The sequence below is a fragment of the Anguilla anguilla genome, chromosome 17 (genome assembly GCF_013347855.1).
Source record: "Anguilla anguilla isolate fAngAng1 chromosome 17, fAngAng1.pri, whole genome shotgun sequence".
Classification (NCBI taxonomy): Eukaryota; Metazoa; Chordata; class Actinopteri; order Anguilliformes; family Anguillidae; genus Anguilla; species Anguilla anguilla.
In genome coordinates, this window is record NC_049217.1 from 21,650,685 (window position 1) to 21,674,008 (window position 23,324).

The following is a 23,324-nucleotide window of genomic DNA, read 5'->3' on the forward strand; positions in this document are numbered from 1 at the left end:
AGTTGTTTCTGAATTTGGAAACTCTTCACTGTCATTCCATTACCCAAATGAAAACATTTATTTTTTCCACCAGATCAGTTCACTTACGTACACTTGGAAATGTAAATGATTGGCTGTGTGTCTCCATATTGAGATTGCTTGCTGATCCGCTCAGCGCTGAGTTGCAGTGGGGGGAAACAGCAGGACTGGGGAAGGGGTACACGTACGTGTGCGCGCCGGGTACATATGTGCATATGGAGATGTGAATGCTGTCTGGTAGACATATGCATCTGGAGAACCTATCACACCCGTTGGTGTGACTGCAGCATACCTTGCAGCCTGATAGGTTTGTGATTGGCAGACAAAAACTCACTTCACTGCACACCGTCTCTCAGCATGAGTCCCCCCACGGGACAGTCCTCCCTCCCTTCCCCCGATCCCTCCTCTCTGTCCCCTCCTTACATCCACTAGCAGTTGGACTGGCTTTCGGGTTTGGGGTGGGGGGGAGGGGGTTTGCCAGTAAAGACCCGGGCCCAGGAGCATGGCTGGACCATTCCCCTCTCACCCCTCCTCCACCCAACCCCCCACCCCCAGCCGACCCACCCTCCTCCTCTTCCACCTCCAGTCCGGCGGGGGCTCCAGGGTGACAATGGCGCCCCCTGCCTGTGAGCCTGGTCCCTGAGCCCCCCCCCCCCCGTATGTGCTTAATGTCTGCGCCGCGACTGCTCTCTGCACCCTGCAGCTGCTGTCCTCAGGGATCTGCCTCTTATATCTGTCCATACCTATGTCATCTTCCTCTGAGCGGGGCCTGCGTTTCCAACCACACAGGGCACATACCGGGGGGGGGGGGCAGGGGGGGGGCACGGACACACCCAACCCTGTTAAGACAGGCAGACGGTCTGATGGGGTCCAGTCAGGACAGACAGACTGATCAGGTGAACAGGGGAAGGGTCACTTGGGGGAACAATCACTGGTGGAGAATGTGTACAAATGCCCTCGGTGTCAGATTCTGCCCCCCCCCCCACCCCCTTTCCAGAGGGGTCGGCAGAGAGATGCCGCAGAATCCGATAGCGCAATAATTAGATTGAGTGCAGCCGTACAGCGCAGGAGATAGACAGATCGTTCCCAGCAGAGGTGATTATTGTCATTTTAATTAATTCTCGGCAACATTTATTACTGGGCCTGAGAACACTTCACTGTTTCAGCTGTCCTTTCATCAGGCTGCCTGTTCCATGATGGAGGAGGAGATGCCAGACATCTCACTGCCTTCCGTCTGAAAGATCGACAAGTAGACAGACAGACAGACAGGCAGGCGAGGCGGGAGGGTGAACAGACAGATGGCATAGTGGATAAGATGGCATTTATGCGTTCAGAATCAGCAGATCTGAGGATGAGAATACTGTAAAAGCAAATAGAAGACACTGGAAGACACTGGTTTCAGTTTTTGACTGTCTGGGTATAGACATCTTTAGCTTCTGCATGTGACTGAAACACAAGTCTTCCTTTGTCTGGTTTTACAGATGGTATGTGTGTGTGTGTGTTGGTGAATGTTGCTGTGTTTGGGTGTGACAAACTGAAATGGGAAATTGAAAATGTGTGTGTGCATGCATTAGTGCATGCTTGTGTGTGTGTGTGTTCTTTTGTGTGTGTGTGTGTGTGTACGTGTGCATTTGTGTGTGTGTGTCAGTGTGTGTGTGTGTCTGTGTGTGTGCATTGTGTGTGTGTCTTTACCTGCAGATTTTCACTAAAGTAGCCTGCACTGCAAAGCTTTGAGCAGTTGCAGTAATAAGTTAAGTTCTAGTGGATTTGTTACCTCTAAGTCATTTACAGCTGAAAAGCTTTTTGTCATGTAATTGGGATGACTGCACCTCAGGACATGTGTAGCCAATCACTATCGCCGACTCTGCAGCAAGTCCAGCCCCCGTGAGTGACAGTGCTTTTGTAATTACCATATTCCGGAACTTCCCAGGTACTGAAGGACTCTACAGTAGAATCCAGAGCAGCTGGTCACATGGGTGTTGTGAAGTCCTGTGTCCTGCTACTGTTGTAGTGCTGAGTAATATAGTCTGAAGACAGTGGTCAGGGTGTTGTGCAGATGTTCAAAGGGGCGGAGCTAGTGTGATGAAGGGGCGGGGTTTAGAGAGAACAAGCTTGTCACTCCAGACTGGCAGTTCCACTATAACATGACACCAGAGATGAAGTTACCTTTTCTATGTGTATGTCACTGGAGATCCTGATTAAATAATCGACTCATTGGGGCTCCAGATTTTTTATTTGTCTTTTCCCATTGGCTAAGTGTTCTCTCATGGACAATCGCAGTGGTTCCTGTTTTATGTATTTAAGAGCAGACATGCACAGGGGCACTGAAGGAGCAGGGTTTAGAACTCTTGGCCTACAATGTCTGTGAATTCAGGTACAAAGTATCCCTGTGTACCTTTCTGGGGTCTACGATGGTGTGGAAATGCCACTTGTATGCATATGATTAGCAGGGTAGCCTAGCCGCAGGGGCCACATGCCCATAGACACCATACTCCATTCCAGTGCATCCCAGTGCTGTATAGCAAGTGGGGGGTGTGGGGGGGGGGGCAGATAAGTGGGGGTGGTGTGGTGCATTGTGGGGGGAGGTTGTTCTAACCAAACTCAGGCCTTGCTCTCTCTCCTTTTTAAATGTCTGTCTCTGTCTGTCATGTGAATGTTTCTCCGTCCTCCGGACTCCTGTTACCGTTGCTCTCTCTGTTTCTGTTTCTTTTTCTCCGTCTGTCTCTCCTTCCTTCCCTGTCCTCCCTTCCTCCCTCGCTCTGTGTCTCGCTGTCACTGACCCTCTCTCGTCTCTCGATCCGGCCCCGTCAACAGGAGCAGCGCCCGGTAAAGTTCTTTCTTCCTCTCCGTCTCTGCGCCTTTCTCTCAGTACGAGGCTTTCCTCTCTTTCTTTCTTTTTCAGTTGTCCATCCTGTCCCAATGTCCTCTCTGTCCCCCGCCCCCCCCCCCCTCCCCCCTCCCCCACCCCCGGTCCGTCTGTGGATCGCCACCAGCAGAACTCAATCACAAAGTTGTGTTTTTGCGACAGCGCGTTGTTTGTTATTGATCATGTTTATTGCAGGAAATTAGCCCTGGCGCGAGGCCTCACTGTAACAGCAGCGTACATACATGGTGGCATCGTCAGGTGTGATGCCTAGTTATGCAGGACGCCACACAGCCGCGTCTGCTTACATGGCGGTGTAGAGTCGATATTACAGTTAATAACGTGCCTATCTCTGGAGCTCAGTACAAACTGGGCCATATTCAGATCCACGGCGCTTGCAGTGGTCAATGTGAGGGATTATTTATTATGGTGTTGTTTTTTTGTATTTTTTAATCCATATCAATATATTATTTGGACAGCACTCGTTGCTGTGGCCTTTGACTATCAGTTCAGGACAGCGCCAGCAGGCACATGCTCTCCTCTGTGTGCCACGTGGTGTCCACTGTCCATGAGCTGAGACAGTGCCTTAACAGGATGAGCCACCCAGCAGCCCCCCCCAAGTGCACTCTTTTTCCCAGCTGATGTGGCTGGAGTTCTAATTTATATACCAAATTGTGGACTGCTACACGGGGCTGGTGGTCAAAATTTTGATTCCAGCCCATGGGACGTGTGACTGCGCTGTGAATATGCACCGAGTGCGGCCAGCGTAGGCGGTGATGACACAGCATGCAATGCCTCTCCTAGGCTCCCTTAACCGAGAGAGAGGAAATTACAGCAACTTCTGTAGTCCTCCCTCAGATCAGGAGAACCCCACAGGAAGGATCAAATATCTTTCCTCCTAATGAAATCGAGACCTTTCTCTACATAAAAAAAGCAACTCCCACGACATAAGTTTTTATTTTTTATATTTTATTTGTGATCAAAAAGAAAGAAAGAGATTGGGCTGGGTATTTCATTTCAGAAATCCCTGTTGAAAGAACGTGTTGTTTTTTTTTGTTTGTTGATCAAACGTCTCATGCTGTTGAGAAAGCCGATGGAACCGGCCGGGTTTTGCTGACGCGGGTAAATCAGGTTAGCGGCTGAGGCCTGCGGGTGAGAGAGAGAGCTTGTGTAAGGGCGCAGTTTCAGCACAGCATGAGCTGGGGCTGTTTGATCACTGTACAGAACCTGGAAGGGGCAAATGAACTGCGCTTTAGGACAGTGTTCAGCGTTGGCCTATCCATTGGCCCCTCCGTGTCAGCTGGGAGTGTATTTAAATTCCCAGTTATCCAGCCTATGCAAGTGCGGGTGGGAGGGTGGGGGGGGGGGGGTTCTGGCTCTCCACTGCATAACTCCCCCTCTGCATCCCCACTTCTGACCACTTGCTGTTTCCTGGGTGACCTGCAGGGGGAGTAGTAAGGGGAAGGACATCAGCACCATCAAGTCTCTGAGGGTTCTGAGAGTGCTGCGTCCACTGAAGACCATCAAGCGTCTGCCTAAGCTGAAGGTAAGGTCCAGCCTGCCTCCTCAGTGGCGCCTCCTGCTGGCTTGGATGTCCTTTTTTTTGAGCTTTCAGGTGATATTCTTGGTCTCATAAATATATAAACATATTGTTTTGCCTCTCTCTCTCTCTCTGTTTGTGTAGGCTGTGTTCGACTGTGTGGTGAACTCTCTGAAGAATGTTCTGAACATCCTGATTGTCTACATGCTCTTCATGTTCATCTTCGCTGTGGTGGCTGTGCAGCTGTTCAAGGGGCGCTTTTTCTACTGCACCGACGAGTCCAAGGAGTTTGAGCGCGACTGCAGGTGAGGACAGGGACATGCACACACACACGCACACACACGCACACATGCACACAAGCGCACATGCACACACACACACAGACAGAACACGGACGCGCACACACACACACACACACACAGAACACAGACACACAAACACGCACACACGCACACAAGCGCACATGCACACACACACGCACACACAGAACATGGACACACACACACACACACAAACAAACACACGCACACACACACACACACACTCACAAACACGTGCACACACACACATACAGACAGAACACGGACACACACACGCGCACAGACAGAACACGGACACACACACACACACACACACACAGAACACGGACACACACGCACACACACACACACAGAACACGGACACACACACACACACACACAAACAAACACACGCACACACACACACACGCTCACAAACACACGCACACACACACACACACTCACAAACACATGCACACACACATACACATGTGCAAGCGCACACTCTTCTTCCCTAACGGACTGCTGGCACAACTAGCATCATTCTTGTTGGGAGGGTGGTGTTGGCTGTATGTTGGTTAAGTAATGGTCACTTATTAAAATAGTTGCATGTAAAACACTATGTATGTGTGTGCGTGTGTGTGTATTTACATGTGTGTGCGTGCGTGTGTGTGTGTGTGTTTCAGGGGCGAGTATCTGGTGTACGAACGTGACAATGAGGTGAAGGCTCAGAAGCGGGAGTGGAAGAAGTACGATTTCCACTACGACAACGTGCTTTGGGCCCTGCTCACCCTCTTCACCGTGTCTACTGGAGAGGGGTGGCCGCAGTGAGTCACCCTGTCTGTGCACACGCACCTCTCTCTACGTCTCCTCTCTCTCTCTCGCTCTCTCTCCCCCCTCTCTCGCTCTCTCTCTCTCTCTCTCTCCCTCTCTCTCTGTGCTGAGTTATTTACGCTTGCTTCCTGCATGTCTACAAGTGAAAATAAAAATAGTAAAACTAGAACAACTTTGTTGTTATAAAAGCAGCTAAATTCAGAACTGTAATTGACAAATAACCATGTGTCCATTCACATTTGCACAGTGATTAGTAGCTGGTATGCATTACTATTGGCTGCAATGGGAGTGGCAGTGGGAGCGCAAATTTGCGCTCAGTGAGACGCAAACCTGGCAACCCCCAAATTCACATTTGTATTTCCATCACTTCACTTAGCAGTGCTAGCATAGCACAGTTAGAATTTAGCTTGTAGATATTGTCGTATGTATTCCTGTACTGGGTGCACAGGGGTGAAGCCGGTATCAATCTTATCCTCTAACTGTGGGCTAAGATAGCCAAAAAGCGAATGTCCCGAGAAGTTGGACTATCCCTTCAAGGAGTGTCTCCACCCCCCCACAGGGTGCTGAAACATTCAGTGGATGCGACCTATGAGAATCAGGGCCCGAGCCCGGGGTACCGGATGGAGATGTCCATCTTCTACGTGGTGTACTTCGTGGTCTTCCCCTTCTTCTTCGTCAACATCTTCGTGGCTCTCATCATCATCACCTTCCAGGAACAGGGCGACAAGATGATGGAGGACTACAGTCTGGAAAAGAACGAGGTAAAACGGGCAGAGCGACGAGGTCGACCCTGCTGGGGGTGTGTGTGTGTGTGTGTGTGTGTGAGTAGGTATGTGGGTAGGTGTGTATGTGAGTGTGTGTGTTTCTGTTTGTATGTGATGAGTGTGTGCATATATCTATGTTTGTGTATGTGAGTGCATGTATATATTTTGTGTGTGTGTGTGTGTGTGTGGTGTGTGTCTGTGTGTGTGAGTAGGTGCATATATGTGTGTACGTGCGTGTGTGTGCGTGTGTGTATGTGAGTGCATGTGTGTGTGTGTGTGTATGTGAGAGTAGGTGCATATGCGTGTGTGTATATGTGTGTAAGGTGAGTGTGTGTGTGTGATATTCTGTGAGCTGTAATTGCCGCTGTGTGTTTCAGAGAGCCTGCATAGACTTTGCCATCAACGCCAAACCTCTGACACGTCACATGCCGCAGAACCGACTGAGCTTCCAGTATCGCATGTGGGAGTTTGTGGTGTCACCGCCCTTTGAGTACACCATCATGGCCATGATCGCGCTCAACACCATCGTGCTCATGATGAAGGTAGGGCTTCGAGCCGGCTGTGCCGCCCCTCACCGGCTTGGGACAGTCCCGGCACTAAAACCCTCATGTGGGGCTTGGTACTAAATTTTAAATGGGCTCTACTGGGTAATAAATAGTATTGTCAGCATGCTAATTTAGCACCACATAAGAGGGCGTCGTCTCACTGTTCAGTACCAATCAGTGACTTGACTTTAATCAGCACAGCATTTAAATTTATGTTAATTGTGATGTATTTATGAGCCCTGATATCTGTCTGTGCCCCTCTGTTTTTGTGTGGTTTTATGTCTCTGTGTCTCTGAGTCTCTTCTCTTTCTTTTCTGTGTATCATTTGTGTGTGTGTGTGTGTGTGTGTGTCTGTGCGTGTGTGCATGCATGTATGTGTGTACGCTTGCGCACATGCTGCGTGCATGCATATGTGTGGTGTGTGTGTGTGTGCGTGCGTGGTGTGCACGCATGTGTGCATGCATGCGTGTGTGTGCGTGCGCATGTGTGTGTGCGTGCGTGTGTGTGTGTGTGTGTGTGCGTGCGTGTATGTGTGTATGTGTGTGTGCATGTGCGTGTGTGTGCGTGCGTGTGTGCGTGTATGTGTGTGTGTGCACACAGTACAATGGAGCCTCGCCCGCCTATGAAAACGTGCTGAAGGACCTAAACATTGTGTTCACCTCACTGTTCTCCATGGAGTGTGTGCTGAAGATCATCGCGTTCGGAGTCCTGGTGAGTCTTCACTGCCACATTCCCCACCAATACTCAGCCCTGTCTCAACCGACAGCAATATCCTGTGCATTTAGGGAAAGGGGAAGAGAGAGAGTGAGAGGGAGGGAGGGAGGGAGGGACGGGGGGGAAGCGAGAGAGGGAGAGAGAGAGAAGGAGGAAGAGAGAGAAGGAGGGAGAGGGAGTAGGAAGAGATGGAGAGAAAGATACAGAGAAGAGAGATACAGGGAGAGAACAGGACGAGATGGAGAGAAAGACAGAGCAGAGAGTGAGAGAGAAAGATACAGGCAGAGAGAACAGGAAGAGATGGAGAGAAAGACAGAGCAGAGAGAGATATACAGGGAGAGGGAGCAGGAAGAGATGTAGAGAAAGACACAGAATAGAGAGAGATACAGGGAGAGGGAACAGGAAGAGATGGAGAGAAAGACTGAGCAGAGAGAGAGATATACAGGGAGAGGGAGCAGGAAGAGATGTAGAAAAAGACACAGAGCTTAGAGAGGCACAGGGGGAGGGAGCAGAAGGGGGGCTGCTCTGGGGTCGGGTGCAGATGTAAGGGAAGGGTGCATGCAGGTCTGTAGGCAGCTGAGGTCCAGTGAGGGCCCCTGAGTTTGACTGCAGGCACCGGCAGTAACGCGCTGGCCGCCAGCACGCGGAGTCCACCTGCGTCCTCATGCCCTGTCCTCTCTCATCACAAATACCAGCCACTCACTTTACAGCAGGCTCCAGTGCACAGTTTACCGCTTACTTGTGTCCATTCAGAGATGGATGGATCCTTACAGGGATGATCTGAGCATGGTTATTCTTAGAGAAATAATCTAACCATGGTTATCCTTAGAGAAATAATCTAAGCTAACCATGGTTATCGATAGGGAAATGGTCCAGCCATGGTTATTCTAAATGAAATTATATTTGTTGTTCTTAAGGGGATGTTATAACCACGTTTGCTCTTTAAAAAGTGGTGGCCTGACTGTGACTCTCATTTGGAAGATCTGGGGGGGGGGGGGGGGGGGCCTTAGACACGCTTATTGCCGCGGTGACATTCTCTCTGTTTCCCACACAAGGCCACTAGGAGAGACGGCACATGTAACCTGGCTCTAGCCTCTCTGTGAATAACATCCCCCTCTTCCCTTCTCCTCCTCTTCCCACAGAATTATTTCAAGGATGCGTGGAATATTTTTGATTGTGTGACCGTCCTTGGGAGCATCACTGATATTTTAGTCACTGAATTAGGGGTAAGTGTGCTGGGAAGGGGGTTTGGAAAAAGGGAAGGGAGTTGTGGGGCAGAATTAGTGATCAGTCCTTGTGGGTTCAGTGTGGACATAAGAGAGTGACTGTATGCTTGTGTGTGTGTGTGTGTGTGTGTGTGTGTGCTTCTGCAGGATCCTGTATTATTCATTGAAGCATGAACTCTCTCTAAAAGTCTTATATAATTGTCCCAGTTGCAATGCAGTGTGTGGCAAGGGTGGTGTAGCACCACCAGAACCCAGTCTGAGATGTGCTCAACTTTACTGTTCCACCAGGCAACGAATATACCTACAGCCTCTCCCAAATCAGCTAATATACCTACAGCCTCTCCCAAATCAGTTCAGTGAATATACCTACAGTTCCTCCCAAATCAGATAATATACCTACAGCCTCTCCCAAATCAGCTAATATACCTACAGTCCCTCCCAAATCAGATAATATACCTACAGCCTCTCCCAAATTAGCTAATATACCTACAGTCCCTCCCAAATCAGATAATATACCTACAGCCTCTCCCAAATCAGCTAAAATACCTACAGTCCCTCCCAAATCAGATAATATACCTACAGCCTCTCCCAAATCAGCTAATATACCTACAGCCCCTCCCAAATCAGATAATATACCTACAGCCTCTCCCAAATTAGCTAATATACCTACAGTCCCTACCAAATCAGCTCCCCTAATATACCTACAGTCCCTGCCAGGTCAGCTCAGCTAATATGCCTACAGCTCCTTCCAAAACAGCTCAGCTAATATACTTATAGCCCCTCCCAAATCTGCTGAATGATTATACGGTACCTAATATCTTTGTTTAGCACCTTTTTAGCTGTACAGCACAAGACAAAATATATATAGACATATATATGAAGACAAAATACAAGAAGAATCTTTAAAAAAATGCAAGACAGAGCAAGACGATAACAGAAGCAAGACCAATAAAAATATGAAGAACTTAATTAAAAGATAAACAAAAAAATAAGAAGATGCACAACGGGGTTCACGGTGTGATAAAAGCGAGTCGATGAAAGTGCTTTTTGGAGAGGTCGCACAAGTAGCTGTTTTGATCTCTATTGGAAGTCTGTTGCAGGGTTTAGGGGCTTTTTCTGAGAAGGCACAGTTACTCTGGATCAGCCCACTTAGCCTTATCAGATGACCCGAGGCGGGGGGGGGGGGGGAATGGTGCGATATACAGCACAGACACACAAAAATACAATGCGTAGAAAGCTCAGAGTGCTTTTTTTTTGGACTTGATAAGTCACAGATCACAGGGCAAGGGGGGGCAGCAGCATGGGCCGCTCCCGAATCGAGGACACAGCCGAGAGCGTTGATAGTGGGGTGCGGGATGCAGACCTTTTCAGTTGTGGGAGGAGCCTCAAGTACCGGGGCACAGAGGCGCACCTCAGCATTCACGGCGGTTGAATCGCAGATGATGATGCGTCTGGCAGGTCGCTTATATAATAATGGCACCATTAGCACTGGATAACTGTGGCAGCACAGCTGCAGTGCTTCACCAAGCATCATCACCACGCTGTCTGCGAACAGAGAAGGTGATCTGCGTCACAGCTGGGTCCGATGTCACACACTGTTATGGCATATCCTATTGCCTGTGCGTGCGTGTGTGTGTGTGCATAAGTGTGAGAGTGTGTGTGTGTGTGTGTGTGTGTGTGTGTTGTATGCAATGTTCAAAATGATGTATTTCTAGTTCAGTGTTAATGATAGGTGGTTTTATGAGCTTGCTCAGACGGTCTCAGTAATCGTGCCCTGCACACAGTGTCTGAAGTGGGCCTTTGCCTGTCCTGAGTCAGGTCCAGGATCGGGCTCTGATCAGTGCTGTAGGGGGCAGTATTGGGACTGTCTGAGTAATGGTGAACGTCTGTTTTGATTGTTGAGCTTGTTAAAATACATATATAATGATTATTTATTTCTTGTTTTATCTTTTTACATGCTTTCTTTAAACTGTGCTTTATTGGCGCCCTACGCCTTCTGATAAATTCATCCAATCAAAATGCACTATGAAAACTCATGTGTCCATCCATGAACTGGTCTGTGTGTCTGTGCCAACAAATCTCGCACACTGGTTGTTAATCAACCCCCCTCCCAAAAATGCCAATATAAACCATTACTCTACAACATCTACATGTAGAACCTGGTTGGTTTGTCATTTTTTTGGAGCTCTATTGCATCCCAGTGTGGCTGTAGTGCATGTGCTTCTACACACACACTCAAACCCACACACACACCCAAACCCACATACACACACACATACACGCATGCACGCTCACACGCGCACACACTCACTCATACACACAAACCCACACACACACCCAAACCCACATACACACACACACTCACTCACCCACCCACCCACACACAAGCACACACACTCACAGGTGATCACACGTTCACATACATGTACAAGCACACACATACCCACGCACACACACGTACTTGTGCTTATGTTAGCACACACACGTGCATGCACACACACATACACAGTCAGCACACGTCCATGCATGCACACACAGACGAGCAGCGGCTGGGCTTCGTGGGAATGCAGGTGCCAGGCTGTTGCTGTACTTATCAGCTGTGGCTCTGATGCAGTATGGAGGGCTGGGCTCCCTCCGTCCAGGCGGGACGTGACCGGATGCTCGTGCATGCTGGCCTGCTGCTTTCCTGAATCTGACACTGCTGCAGGGAGGACACAGACGCACTGGAGCACTGACAGGCACACTGACGCCTTGTGGCACTGGCACTCGCATGATGGCCCCTAGCACTGAAACAGGCGCACACACAGCACTCTAGAACACCGGCAGCCTGGTGCAGTGACACAGGTGCTGACGCCTTCGAGCACTGACACCGACACTCTTTGAAAAACCCTTCATCACTGAACACTGGTATACATTTACACTCAAATTCTGTATTTGAGCAGTCACACTCAACGCACGCCGTCACACTGATCTGTCCAAACGGAATTACTCCTCCCACACACAAGCACGTACACGTGCACACACACGCACACGCACACGCATACACACACACACACGCACACGCACACGCACACGCATACACACACGCACACGCACACGCGCACGCATACACACACGCACACGCACATGCACACGCACACGCATACACACACACACGCGCACACGCACAAGCGCACGCACATGCTATGACCTCCCAGGCCCTGTGAGATTCAGGGTCACACTCTGTGTGCAGATACTGTAATGCCGCCTCTATGCATGCTGTAGAATGTAGCTGCTTGCATGTACAGTACCCCCCCACCCCACCCCTGCAAGATCCTGTACTGTGCTGCAGTGCCCCCTGGTGGTGCTGTAGGGTGCACTGACACAGGTTCACTGGCTGGTACAGAAAATTCTCTGCTGAGATCTGAATATTATATCATTATATCAGCTCTGCTGTATCGCTGTAATTTCTAGGCACCATGATATTTGTGCAAGTTCCATAGTTTACCATCATGTGTAATGATGGTCCCTTTATAATTTAACCTCCTTCTTGGTAAATGACAATGAGCATTCCACTACGCTTTGATTCCCTCTAATAGAGGATGGTTTTCACAGTCCGGTCATCTGAATGTGTTTCGTGTGCATATCAGTGTGTTATTTATACTGATATGTAGAAACACATATTGTATACAGTTAAATTGAAAAGCTTTGGGACAGTGGCACAATTTTTGTTTTTTTGGTTCTGTACTACTGGACATTTGCTTGGAGAGCTGTAAGTCCTACATGAATCTCCCAATATGGATGTAGATACCCTCAAATTAAAGCTGGCTGCACTTTAACCTCATACACATTCTTTTATTTCAAAATCCAAAGTAATGGAGTACAGAGCCAAAACAACAAAAATTGTGTCACTGTCCAAATACTTTTGCATTTAACTGTATATACACATATATATTTACATATATATATATGAGCTGCTCCAAACTGCATCAGTCCCCAGCCTCCATTTGTGTATACAGTGTGTAAACCATGGAGTGTCGCAGTACCATGGTAGCCAGCGAGAGCTGACAGCTTCCTGCGTGTGCTCCGTCCCAGCTGGCATGCGTTGGACCGGCTCCATGCTGTGGCTTGCTCGCCCCCTGAATATCAGTGCATTTGGTTGTCTTTTAAGAAAAACCTTTGCTTTACCTTCCCAATTGGATGATGATGGTTAGATTATTTGTAATGTGATTTTTTTTTTTAATTAGATTTTATTTTACTTTGATTTACTTCAGTGATTTCAGTCTTGCTTTTGGGTTTGACTTGATTATATTTGTGTTTGTGATGTTTCGGTTTAAGTTGAGGGTGGACCTCCACTGTTCTTTTTGGAAATATCCTTCTTTTTGCTTTTTGTTTGTTTTTAGTTTTTTTGGTTTTTGTATTGTAGTTGAGGATGTTCTGTAGCTTTGTGACCAGTGAACTGATGTAGCCTCTTCCCTGTCTCTCTCTCTCTCGCTCTCTCTCTCTCTCTCTCTCTCTCTCTCTTGCTCTCTCCTTCTGCATTCGCCACACTCCCTCTGTTTTTCACTCATCTCTCTGGATCTGTTACGTTTCCATTCGTTTTTCCTCTGTCTCTTCCCTCCCTCATGTTTCTCTCTCCGTTCCTTTCTGTCTTCCCTCCTTCCTGTGCCCGCTCTCCTCTCAGAACAACTTCATAAACCTCAGTTTCCTGCGGCTCTTCAGGGCTGCTAGGCTCATTAAGCTGCTCAGGCAGGGCGAGACCATCCGCATCCTGCTCTGGACCTTCGTCCAGTCCTTCAAGGTGCGGCCACACCCACACCCTGGCATCCACACACTGAGACATCCACTCAGTGATTCATCCACACACTGAGACATCCACTCAATGATTCATCCACACACTGAGGCATCCACTTAGTGATTCATCCACACACTGAGACATCCACACACTGAGGCATCCACTTAGTGATTCACCCACACACTGAGACATTCACACACTGAGGCATCCACACAGTGATTCATCCACACACTGAGACATCCACACACTGAGGCATCCACTCAGTGATTCATCCACACACTGAGACATCCACACAGTGATTCATCCACACACTGAGACATCCACACACTGAGGCATCCACTCAGTGATTCATCCACACACTGAGACATCCACACACTGAGGCATCCACACACTGAGGCATACACTCAGTGATTCATCCACACACTGAGACATCCACTTAGTGATTCACCCACACACTGAGACATCCACACACTGAGGCATCCACACACTGAGGCATACACTCAGTGATTCATCCACACACTGAGACATCCACACACTGAGACATCCACTTAGTGATTCACCCACACACTGAGACATTCACACACTGAGACATCCACACACTGAGGCATCCACACACTGAGGCATCCACTCAGTGATTCATCCACACACTGAGACATCCACTCAGTGATTCATCCACACACTGAGGCATCCACACACTGAGACATCCACACACTGAGATATCCACTCAGTGATTCATCCACACACTGAGACATCCACTCAGTGATTCATCCACACACTGAGACATCCACACACTGAGATATCCACTCAGTGATTCATCCACACACTGAGACATCCACTCAGTGATTCATCCACACACTGAGACATCCACACACTGAGATATCCACTCAGTGATTCATCCACACACTGAGACATCCACTCAGTGATTCATCCACACACTGAGACATCCACTCAGTGATTCATCCACACACTGAGACATCCACACAGTGATTCACCCACACAATGAGGCATCGACACACTGAGGTATCCACTCAGTGATTCATCCACACACTGAGGCATCCACTCAGTGATTCATCCACACACTGAGGCATCCACACACTGAGACATCCACTCAGTGATTCATCCACACACTGAGGCATCCACACACTGAGACATTCACTCAGTGATTCATCCACACACTGAGACATCCACACACTGAGACATTCACACACTGAGACATCCACTCAGTGATTCATCCACACACTGAGACATCCACTCAGTGATTCATCCACACACTGAGAAAAAACTGCAGACTATCATAACTCTGGGAGATAATATTAACACACTTGGAAAAATTTTTAAAAACATTTTATACCGTTGATAGTTTCCACACTTTCGTTCCGTGGCTGCTGAGTCAGTAATATTCACACACATGTCCGTCTGCACCCACGCACACATCACACACAGGGGCACGCCACCCGGTGTCCGCTCCACCCAGCTGAATCCACAATCAGCCGCGTATAACCATAACCCCGACAAATCCAGCTGAGCTTGTTTAACCCGAGGGTAAATGGAACGATGTCTCCGATCCGCCCAATCCGGCGGAATCCGGCTGAAGCCTGTTTGGCGCACGGACGGACGGACAGACGGACGGCACGGCGGTCTGCGTAACTCTCTCCCTCTGCCCTCAGGCGCTGCCGTACGTCTGCCTGCTCATCGCCATGCTCTTCTTCATCTACGCCATCATCGGCATGCAGGTGAGCCCGCGCGGACACCCAGATTACCCACAATGCACTGCAGAGAGAGAGTCTGCTTGAGGTTCACTACAACCGCTGTCCGGGGCTTGTATGGTGTCGTGTGCTGTTGTAACGCACCTGTGTCGTATAGGGTGATCAGAACTAGAATGTAAAGTTTATGAATGAACTTTGGTGTGGTTGCTCCAGCAGTTGTTTAGTTGTTATCAGATTGAAGAGCAGTAGCATCTTAAAAGTGTGCCAGTGTAACTTTATGACCATGAAAACCTAATGGGATTTTGTTAACTATCAAATTGTGCCACTATGTCACCAAATTACGCCTTTTTTTTTTACCCCTTTCAAACATCCTGAAAAAGTACCCAAATTTAATGTTGAATAATTTAATATTGATTATTACGAAAAATATTCACATGAAACTTCTGGTGTGGCATGTGTCACCACAGCAGCCGTACAGTTCTGAAAATAATACAGCATGTACAGCTTGGTCCACAAATGCCGAATACCAAGCTTCATGCATATCGTTCCGGTTGTCCTGGAGTACACCAAAACCTTACACCAAAATCAAAGTGGCGGAAAATATAAGTCAGCAGAGCTTATGGGTTCTTGAGGCAAAATTGTCGCTTGTGAGGAGAGGGACCTGTGTACCAAATTTCATGACTCTAGGTCAGATGGGGTAAGGGGCATGAGCTACGTTTTCATCTTAAATCATCAATTATAGTGCCACCATGTGGACTAATTGAAAGCTTTAGACAAGCACACTTCTCTGAGCCAAGGTGAATATTACAAAGTTGGAATGGCATGTCTAGCTTGAAAGCTGTAGGAGTAGCATGCACAAATTTAGGCGGGAAGAAAATTGGAAGTTTAATAAATATGCAAGAGAACAGGTAGTGTGTTGCTGAAGGAACCACACTAATGACAGTGTACAGTCCTGGCCTTGTGCAAAGCTGACAGTGGTTCTGACGGAATGCAGTGTGCAGTGCTGACAGAGAGGGTGTTTCTACAGCTCTTTGGCAATATAGGAATTGAGGAGGAGGAAGGAGACAGTGCCATCAACCAGCACAACAACTTCAGGACCTTCTTCCAGGCCCTCATGCTGCTCTTCAGGTACGTGTGTGTGTGTGTTTGGTGGAGTGTGTAATTGTGTGCGTATGTGTCTGCTCATATATGTACCAGGTTGTGTGTGTGCGGTGATGGGTGCCATCTCTTACTCTGTTATTCTGTTCACACTACGCCAGCAGAATAGGACATTTCGGCACTTCTGCCTCTCGCAAATGTCCCATTGTCAGCACTGCAGTGTTATGAACTAATGATATTGGTGTGTGTGTGTGCGTGTGCGTGTGCGTGTGTGTGTGTGTGTGCGTTCGCGTGCGTGCGTGTGTGTGTGTGTGTGCGTGTGCGTGTGCGTGTGTGTGACAGGAGCGCGACGGGAGAGGCGTGGCATGACATAATGCTGTCGTGTCTGGGAGGAAAGGACTGTGACCCTCGGTCTGGTATCAAGGAGCCAGAGTGTGGCAGCGAGTTCGCGTACCTGTACTTCGTCTCCTTCATCTTCCTCTGCTCCTTCCTGGTGAGGGTTCGGTTCAGGTCATTTCAGTTTATTTCAGTTCGCTTTAGTTATACGCTTGCATTCACTTGAACGTCAAAGAACAAATGTTTATTTTAATACAGGCCTGTGATTACCTTCGCTATAAATAAAATATAATGTTGAAACATTAATGTATGTTTGTGTGTGTGCAGATGTTGAACCTATTTGTAGCTGTCATCATGGACAACTTTGAGTATTTGACGCGAGACTCTTCCATACTGGGGCCTCACCACCTGGACGAGTATGTCCGAATTTGGGCGGAGTACGACCCTGCTGCCTGGTGAGTCAAAATGCACCCTAATACTCTGAACACACGCACTTATACCAGCACTTTAATGTACTGTAAGATACTGATACGCTACTGCTAGACTCTCCCTGTTACCTTTTTACATTCTACACATCTGCACACATTGACACAGGCTCTAACATAGGCACACTGTGCATAGACATTGAGACACAGCACAGACTCTGACACAGGCACACACTGTGCATAGACACTGATACACGGCACAGACTGTGACACAGGCACACACTGTGCATAGTCACTGAGACAAAGCACAGACTGTGACACAGGCACACACTGTGCATAGTCACTGAGACAAAGCACAGACTGTGACACAGGTATGCACTGTGCATAGTCACTGAGACAAAGCACAGACTGTGACACAGGTAGGCACTGCCCATACACACTGAGACCCAGCAACACACAATACACATATGTGGTGTACATCATGCACAACCAATACGGCTGAATAAGAACAAGTGGTTTAGGAACACTCTCTCATTTACCACAGTCTCATGTATTCTCTCTGTACAGTCAAACACACACGCTCTCTCTGTTTCTGTCTCTCTCTCTCTCACATACATGCACATTTTCACACACGCTCACACACTCACATACACACGACACTAACAACAGCACGTGTAATTACACAGCTCTCCTTCTCCTCTCTCTCTCGGGTCTCAATAAAGCCACTTTCAGTTTCTGCCTCTGTCAGCATTTATGAGGTTGCTAACCACCCTGTTGGACATCCAGGTGAGGCACCCCCAAGAAAGGGTGCCCAGGCCAGATGCGGGGGGTGGGGGGGGGGGGGGGCGGGTTGTGACCCCTCTCCTGATCTAATCAAGCCACCAAATCCCCTACCCCCTCTGTGAGTGCCGAAAGTCCCCTCCCCCCCCCCTCCTCTGGAATCTGTATACTGCTAAAAAAAAAAACTTACTGTGCCCCTTCAAACACGATAAGTTTCCCGGTATCTGCATTCCCGTGCCTGTCACCCAAGTGCTCTGCTGGAGTCTGCACTGAAGCTAGGGGGCGCTAGTGGGAGATACTGCAGACAGAGTAGCAGGAGGACTGGGGAGGGAGGGAGGGAGGGAGTCACAAAGGAGTGTCAGCGAGAGAGTGAGTGTCTTAGCAGGAAGAATGAGAGGGAGAAAGGGCTGGGGTGGGGCGGGGTGCAGAATTAACAGAAAGAAGCAGGATACTTAAAGTTTGAATCGAGGCTGAAATTCTTCACGCAGAAGCAGGGATTGGTGATGTAGACAGTTGAAGACAGTGGTTTGTGTAATTATGTAGGTGTTATGGGCGTGGTGTCTTATGTGTCTCATAGAAGTTTTTTTTGAGATATATACAGTACAAGGGTCCAGAGTGAGCTTTTCCCTGGGGGTGCATTTGGGGTACTGTATTGGTTAGGGACTGAAAAGATGCTTTTTTGGGGGTGCAGTGAGGGGGGGGGGGGGAGGGGGGGGGGGGTGACAACAGTGGCCAGTGCAGAGACACAGCACTGTGGCTCCAAGGGTGAAGCACAACTACAGCCAACCTGTGTGACCTCTGCTGTCGTTTTTTTACTCTGTGTGTGTGTGTGTGTGTGTTTCTCTCTTCCTTCCCTCCCCACTCTGAATGGTCTGCTCTAACTCCCTGTGTTCTCTTTTCAGTGGCCGCATTCATTATAAGGACATGTACAGTTTATTGCGAGTAATCGACCCCCCTCTGGGCTTAGGAAAGAAATGTCCCCATAGGGTGGCCTGCAAGGTTTGAATTCCGCTAAAACCCTAACCACTTGCTAGCATCCAAACTGGAATGAATGTCGCTTTCTTTTTTATTATTTTTTTTTTACCATTTCTAATGCATTCTTATTTGAAACGAGAATGTGCAGGACAATGCAGACACCTAAAGAAGCATGAGGTGCACCGATTAACAAAAGAAAAAAAATATATGTATCTCACCCTGAGAATTAATTGAAAAAAAATGACCATCTTTTCTTTTTTTTTTCTTTTTTTTTTTGCTTGCTGTTTAGCCACGGTTAGGCACAATGGGTTTTTAGCGTGCATTGTTCTGGGGGAGGGACAGAAACTGCATTGACATAACTGCCATCCTACCAACCAGCAGCGGAGCTTTTTGCCTGTTCAAAGCCCCCCTGTTGTTCTATGCAACGGGTCCAACTTGCATAGAACTGTGTTTAATATTAAACGATACCCGCCCCTCCGCCCTTCCTACAGAATCGCCAGGTCAGCTCAACCTTTTCATCTCTTCGCCTTTATACCAGCCAAAGCGAATAACCTTGTTGTTGTTTTTTTTTGTTTGTTCTTTTTGTTTCATTTTTTTGTTTTTGACTTTTATTTTGATTTTATATCTCCATATACTTCTCCCTCTCCTTCCTGTTTTGGTTCTCCTGCTTGTTTCTGGGCCCTGCAGTGGCAGGATCAGTCACACTGATATGAGTGAGATGCTCAGACACATGTCACCGCCGTTAGGACTGGGGAAGAAATGCCCAGCACGGGTTGCCTACAAGGTAGAAGGACCCTGAGGGGCAGTGCTGTGTCTGTAGTGTTGGTGTTTTTTTTTTTCATTTGTTTGTTTTTTCATTTTAAATAGAGGGAAGCACTATTTGGGTTGGGTAGGGGTGGGAGTTGGTGGGTCGTGGGGTGTTTTTATTTTTTTTGGGGGGGTGGGATGTTTAGCCAATGGGACTATCCACAGGAGGGGGGGAACGGGGGGGTGACCTTCTCCACTTTTCTGCACCGCAAAAAAAAAAAGCCCTACAAAATTAGGAGTCATGCATCTTCCATGTCGCTCACTCATCTAGCCCGACCAGCCAGGGCAGGCGTACAGACTCAGCGCCAGCCGTACGTAGAGAGGCTTGGGACGAACCTCAGACACATAAATCAGAGCTGCGTTTTACTCCCAGACAAAGAGGGCATTAAAGTGAGCGCTTTAATGCCACCGACTGTCTTCCTGTCCTGTGATCTTTACGAGGCGGAGCCACGCCCAGCTGCTGTTCCTGCTGAGCCAGCAGCAGGGGAAATGTCCTTCAGAATACGAGCGCTGTGGAGGTGAACGACTCCGCTAACAGCCGGCCAGGCTCTCTGTGTGCACAGGCGCACTGCACTGCGGGGAGCACCTATGCACACATGCACGCACACACACACACACACACGCACTCATGCACTCACACTTACATGCACACACGCATGCAAGCACACACACTCACATGCACACACGCATGCAAGCACACACACTCACATGCACACACGCATGCACACACACTCACATGCACACACGCAGGCAAGCACATACACTCACATGCACACACGCATGCACACGCACCTTTGCACTCACACATGCACTCACACACACACTAACATGCAAGCACGCACACCAACATGCACACACGCACGCAAGCACACACACTCACATGCACACACGCACCTATGCACACATGCATGCGCACACGCACACACTCTCATACGCACATGCGTGCACACACACACACACACACACTCTGTCAAACACACTCACATGCACACACCCACACACACACGCACACACACCTATAGCACACCGATGCACACATACGCAAGAAGACACACTAACTCGCGTGCGCAGAAAGGTTGGGAAGGGCTATCTGTGTCTGCAGACCTCCGAGTCTCTCCTTCCTGTGGATGGCGCTATAGTCAGGGTCACATACACATACACACATAGACCAGGGCTTTGTTCCTTTCCCTTGCACACACACCAGCTGTTTTTGGCTGGGCAATTTCCAAAAAGTGGAAATTTGAAACAACAGCTTTTTTTCCACCCCAAAGAAAAAAGTCAGGGAACCAATAGAAAACCAAAATATATTAATAAATAAATGATACTGTTACGAAAAGTGACAAGTAAAAATGTATAAGTTTCTGTATATTGAGTTTCTGACGACGACAGCGACAATGACAGGAAAGGGAAGCAGCGAATATGGTCTTCGGGAGCCTAGCTACGTCTTGGCGAACTTAAATCCAGTATTAAATTTGTAGCCTTTCAGCTTTTCCACCCGTTTCTCAGTTTTTCCTGTCAATGCAGTTCTAATCTGTTTCCGCTTCCTCCTCTGTGCATCCTCTTTCCTGTCCTCTGATCCTCCCTCCTGCATGCCCGCCCTGTCTCCTCTTCGCCATCGCCATCGCCATCGCCATCGCCGCCCCACTTTACCTGTCTGGCTCTCAGCTAATGGGGTCACACTGTTGGCCCCTCTCTCTCTCTCCTACTCTACCCCCCCTCTTTCTTTCTATCCCTCTTTCCTTCTTTTCTCCATACCCTCATTTCTGTCATACCTCAGCTGCACCTGTCCCACCTGAGATTTACCTGTCCCACCCACCTCCTCTAACTTACTCTCTCTCTCACCCCCTGTATCTCACACTGAGACACTTTACCACTTTTTTTACCCCTTTCTCATCACTGCCTCCATCTCCCTCACTCTGTCCCTCACACTGTTTCTTTTCCTCACTTGCTATCTTCCTTCTATCTCCCCATCCCTCCCTCCCTCTCTCTTCCCCTCCCATCCTCCCTCCCTCTCTCTCTCCCTTCCTCTCCCTCTCTCTCCCCCTCCCTCCCTCTCTCCATGCCCCAGCAGGTGGCTGGGAGCAGCAGGGTTGTTGGTGCTGTGCTGGGGCTGCCATGCCTGCAGGGACTGGGGGTGGCTGTGTCTGCCTGTGTGTGTGAGAGCTAAAGCTGCTGGAGCCATCTGCTCCTCCACACGTGACTCTTCTGGCATGCAGGCTGACTGACGTCACTCTGCAGACTCAAAGCCCCCTCAGTCTCTGTCAGGGGAAAAGGCCCTCCCCCCCACATACACACAAATTAGCAGCCCTGCCTACCTCAGCTCTCTCTCTCTCTCTCTCTCTCACCACTTTTTTGTCACTCCCTCCCTCTCTCTGTCCATCACACTGTTTGTTTTTCTTGTTTTCTATCTTACCCTTTTCTCTCTTTATCTCTTTGTCTAACTTTATTATCCATTGCCTCTCTCCATTCTCTTTCTGTACCCTAATCCTCTTTTCCTCTCTCTTGTTACATAATACAACTTCCTCTCTCCATCCTCTCCTCATACTCCTGTCTTTTCTCCTCCCTCCCGCCTCCTCCCTCTCCTCTCCTCTTCCCCTCTTCTCTCCTCTGGTCCTGCCAGCCTCCCTCCTGAAGTTTCTCCTAACATAACCCCTTCCACCCAAACAGTGTCCCTCCCTCTAATCTCCACCTACTCTTCTATTGCCCTGTTCAGGGCAGCCTTGCATCAATCCAACAGTAAAAAAAAAAAACCCACCCCTCCCAAACCCTCACATCTATGCTAGAGGTCAGCACTGGCCCTTCCACATGTGCAGGCCATGGACACATGAGTTTCGCATCAACCCACCCCACCCCACCTCACTTCCACTCGTCATCATCTCCCCAACTGACCCCCAAACTGCCCCACACCCCGTTTGAGAGAGGTGTTTAGTGACACTGCCGCAGGGCACTCCAGCTTCCCCAGGGCAGCAGGGCTTCAGGCAGGATTGCTGCGCATTGGACACAACCGGCCTGTTTGGTGGTAGATCTTTCACTTTTATTTTATTTTTTTTGTTTGAGCTTTGTCATCTTTTCCTCTAACTCTCTCAATATTCCTTTCCTGTTCTTTCTGTAAGTTTGTATGTATGTTCCATGTACCTTCTTAAGTCTCCTTTTTTGCTTTTCCAAATGCTGTCAACAGCAGTCACATCGTTCCATTTCATCTTTATTTTTCGGTAGTGAGACATTCTATCCTACCTGTTTTGCACAGTTATCTTCTAGCCTTCCAGCATAACGTAGCTCTACTCCTCCACCTGTGGCCACCTAACTCAGAATCTGGTTGGCCAAACTTTTTTTTTTTTCAAGGAATGCTGCTTTTTTCCAGCCCTGTAGTTTGCACCAGTTTTGCACTGATATCAGAGAGTCTGGACAGCACTTTATTTTTTTAATTATTTAATTTAAATTTTTTTTTTTTTTTTTTTTACTGTCCCAGCTCAGCTAGTCTCAGGCACAATTTGTTTACCACTAACAAGTACTAAAAGTATTTTTGAAAAAAAAAAAAAAAAAAAAAAACAGAAACAAAAAGCAGACAGATGATGCTTTCGGTGTGATGGCCGCATGGCTGCTTGTCCTGTGTGGCGTGT

At 48.4% G+C, this 23,324-nt stretch overlaps 1 protein-coding gene across 24 annotated transcripts in view; it reads left to right on the forward strand.

Annotated features, from left to right (window-relative positions):
* LOC118216561 (voltage-dependent P/Q-type calcium channel subunit alpha-1A-like) overlaps window positions 1–23,324 on the forward strand; it is a 111,235-nt gene that overhangs the window by 59,376 nt on the left and 28,535 nt on the right. For 13 of the 24 annotated variants that reach the window (XM_035397846.1, XM_035397845.1, XM_035397859.1 and 10 more), the window contains 14 exons: window positions 2,833–2,844; window positions 4,328–4,427; window positions 4,566–4,726; window positions 5,407–5,547; window positions 6,114–6,315; window positions 6,696–6,860; window positions 7,464–7,574; window positions 8,720–8,803; window positions 13,467–13,583; window positions 15,245–15,310; window positions 16,311–16,411; window positions 16,724–16,874; window positions 17,045–17,172; window positions 18,825–18,921. In XM_035397846.1, coding sequence (XP_035253737.1) covers window positions 2,833–2,844; window positions 4,328–4,427; window positions 4,566–4,726; window positions 5,407–5,547; window positions 6,114–6,315; window positions 6,696–6,860; window positions 7,464–7,574; window positions 8,720–8,803; window positions 13,467–13,583; window positions 15,245–15,310; window positions 16,311–16,411; window positions 16,724–16,874; window positions 17,045–17,172; window positions 18,825–18,921 — 1,636 coding nt within the window. Of the gene's footprint in view, window positions 1–2,832; window positions 2,845–4,327; window positions 4,428–4,565; window positions 4,727–5,406; window positions 5,548–6,113; window positions 6,316–6,695; window positions 6,861–7,463; window positions 7,575–8,719; window positions 8,804–13,466; window positions 13,584–15,244; window positions 15,311–16,310; window positions 16,412–16,723; window positions 16,875–17,044; window positions 17,173–18,824; window positions 18,922–19,584; window positions 19,682–23,324 lie in introns of all 24 variants that reach the window. The other 11 variants (XM_035397860.1, XM_035397849.1, XM_035397863.1 and 8 more) reach the window with 3 other exon arrangements.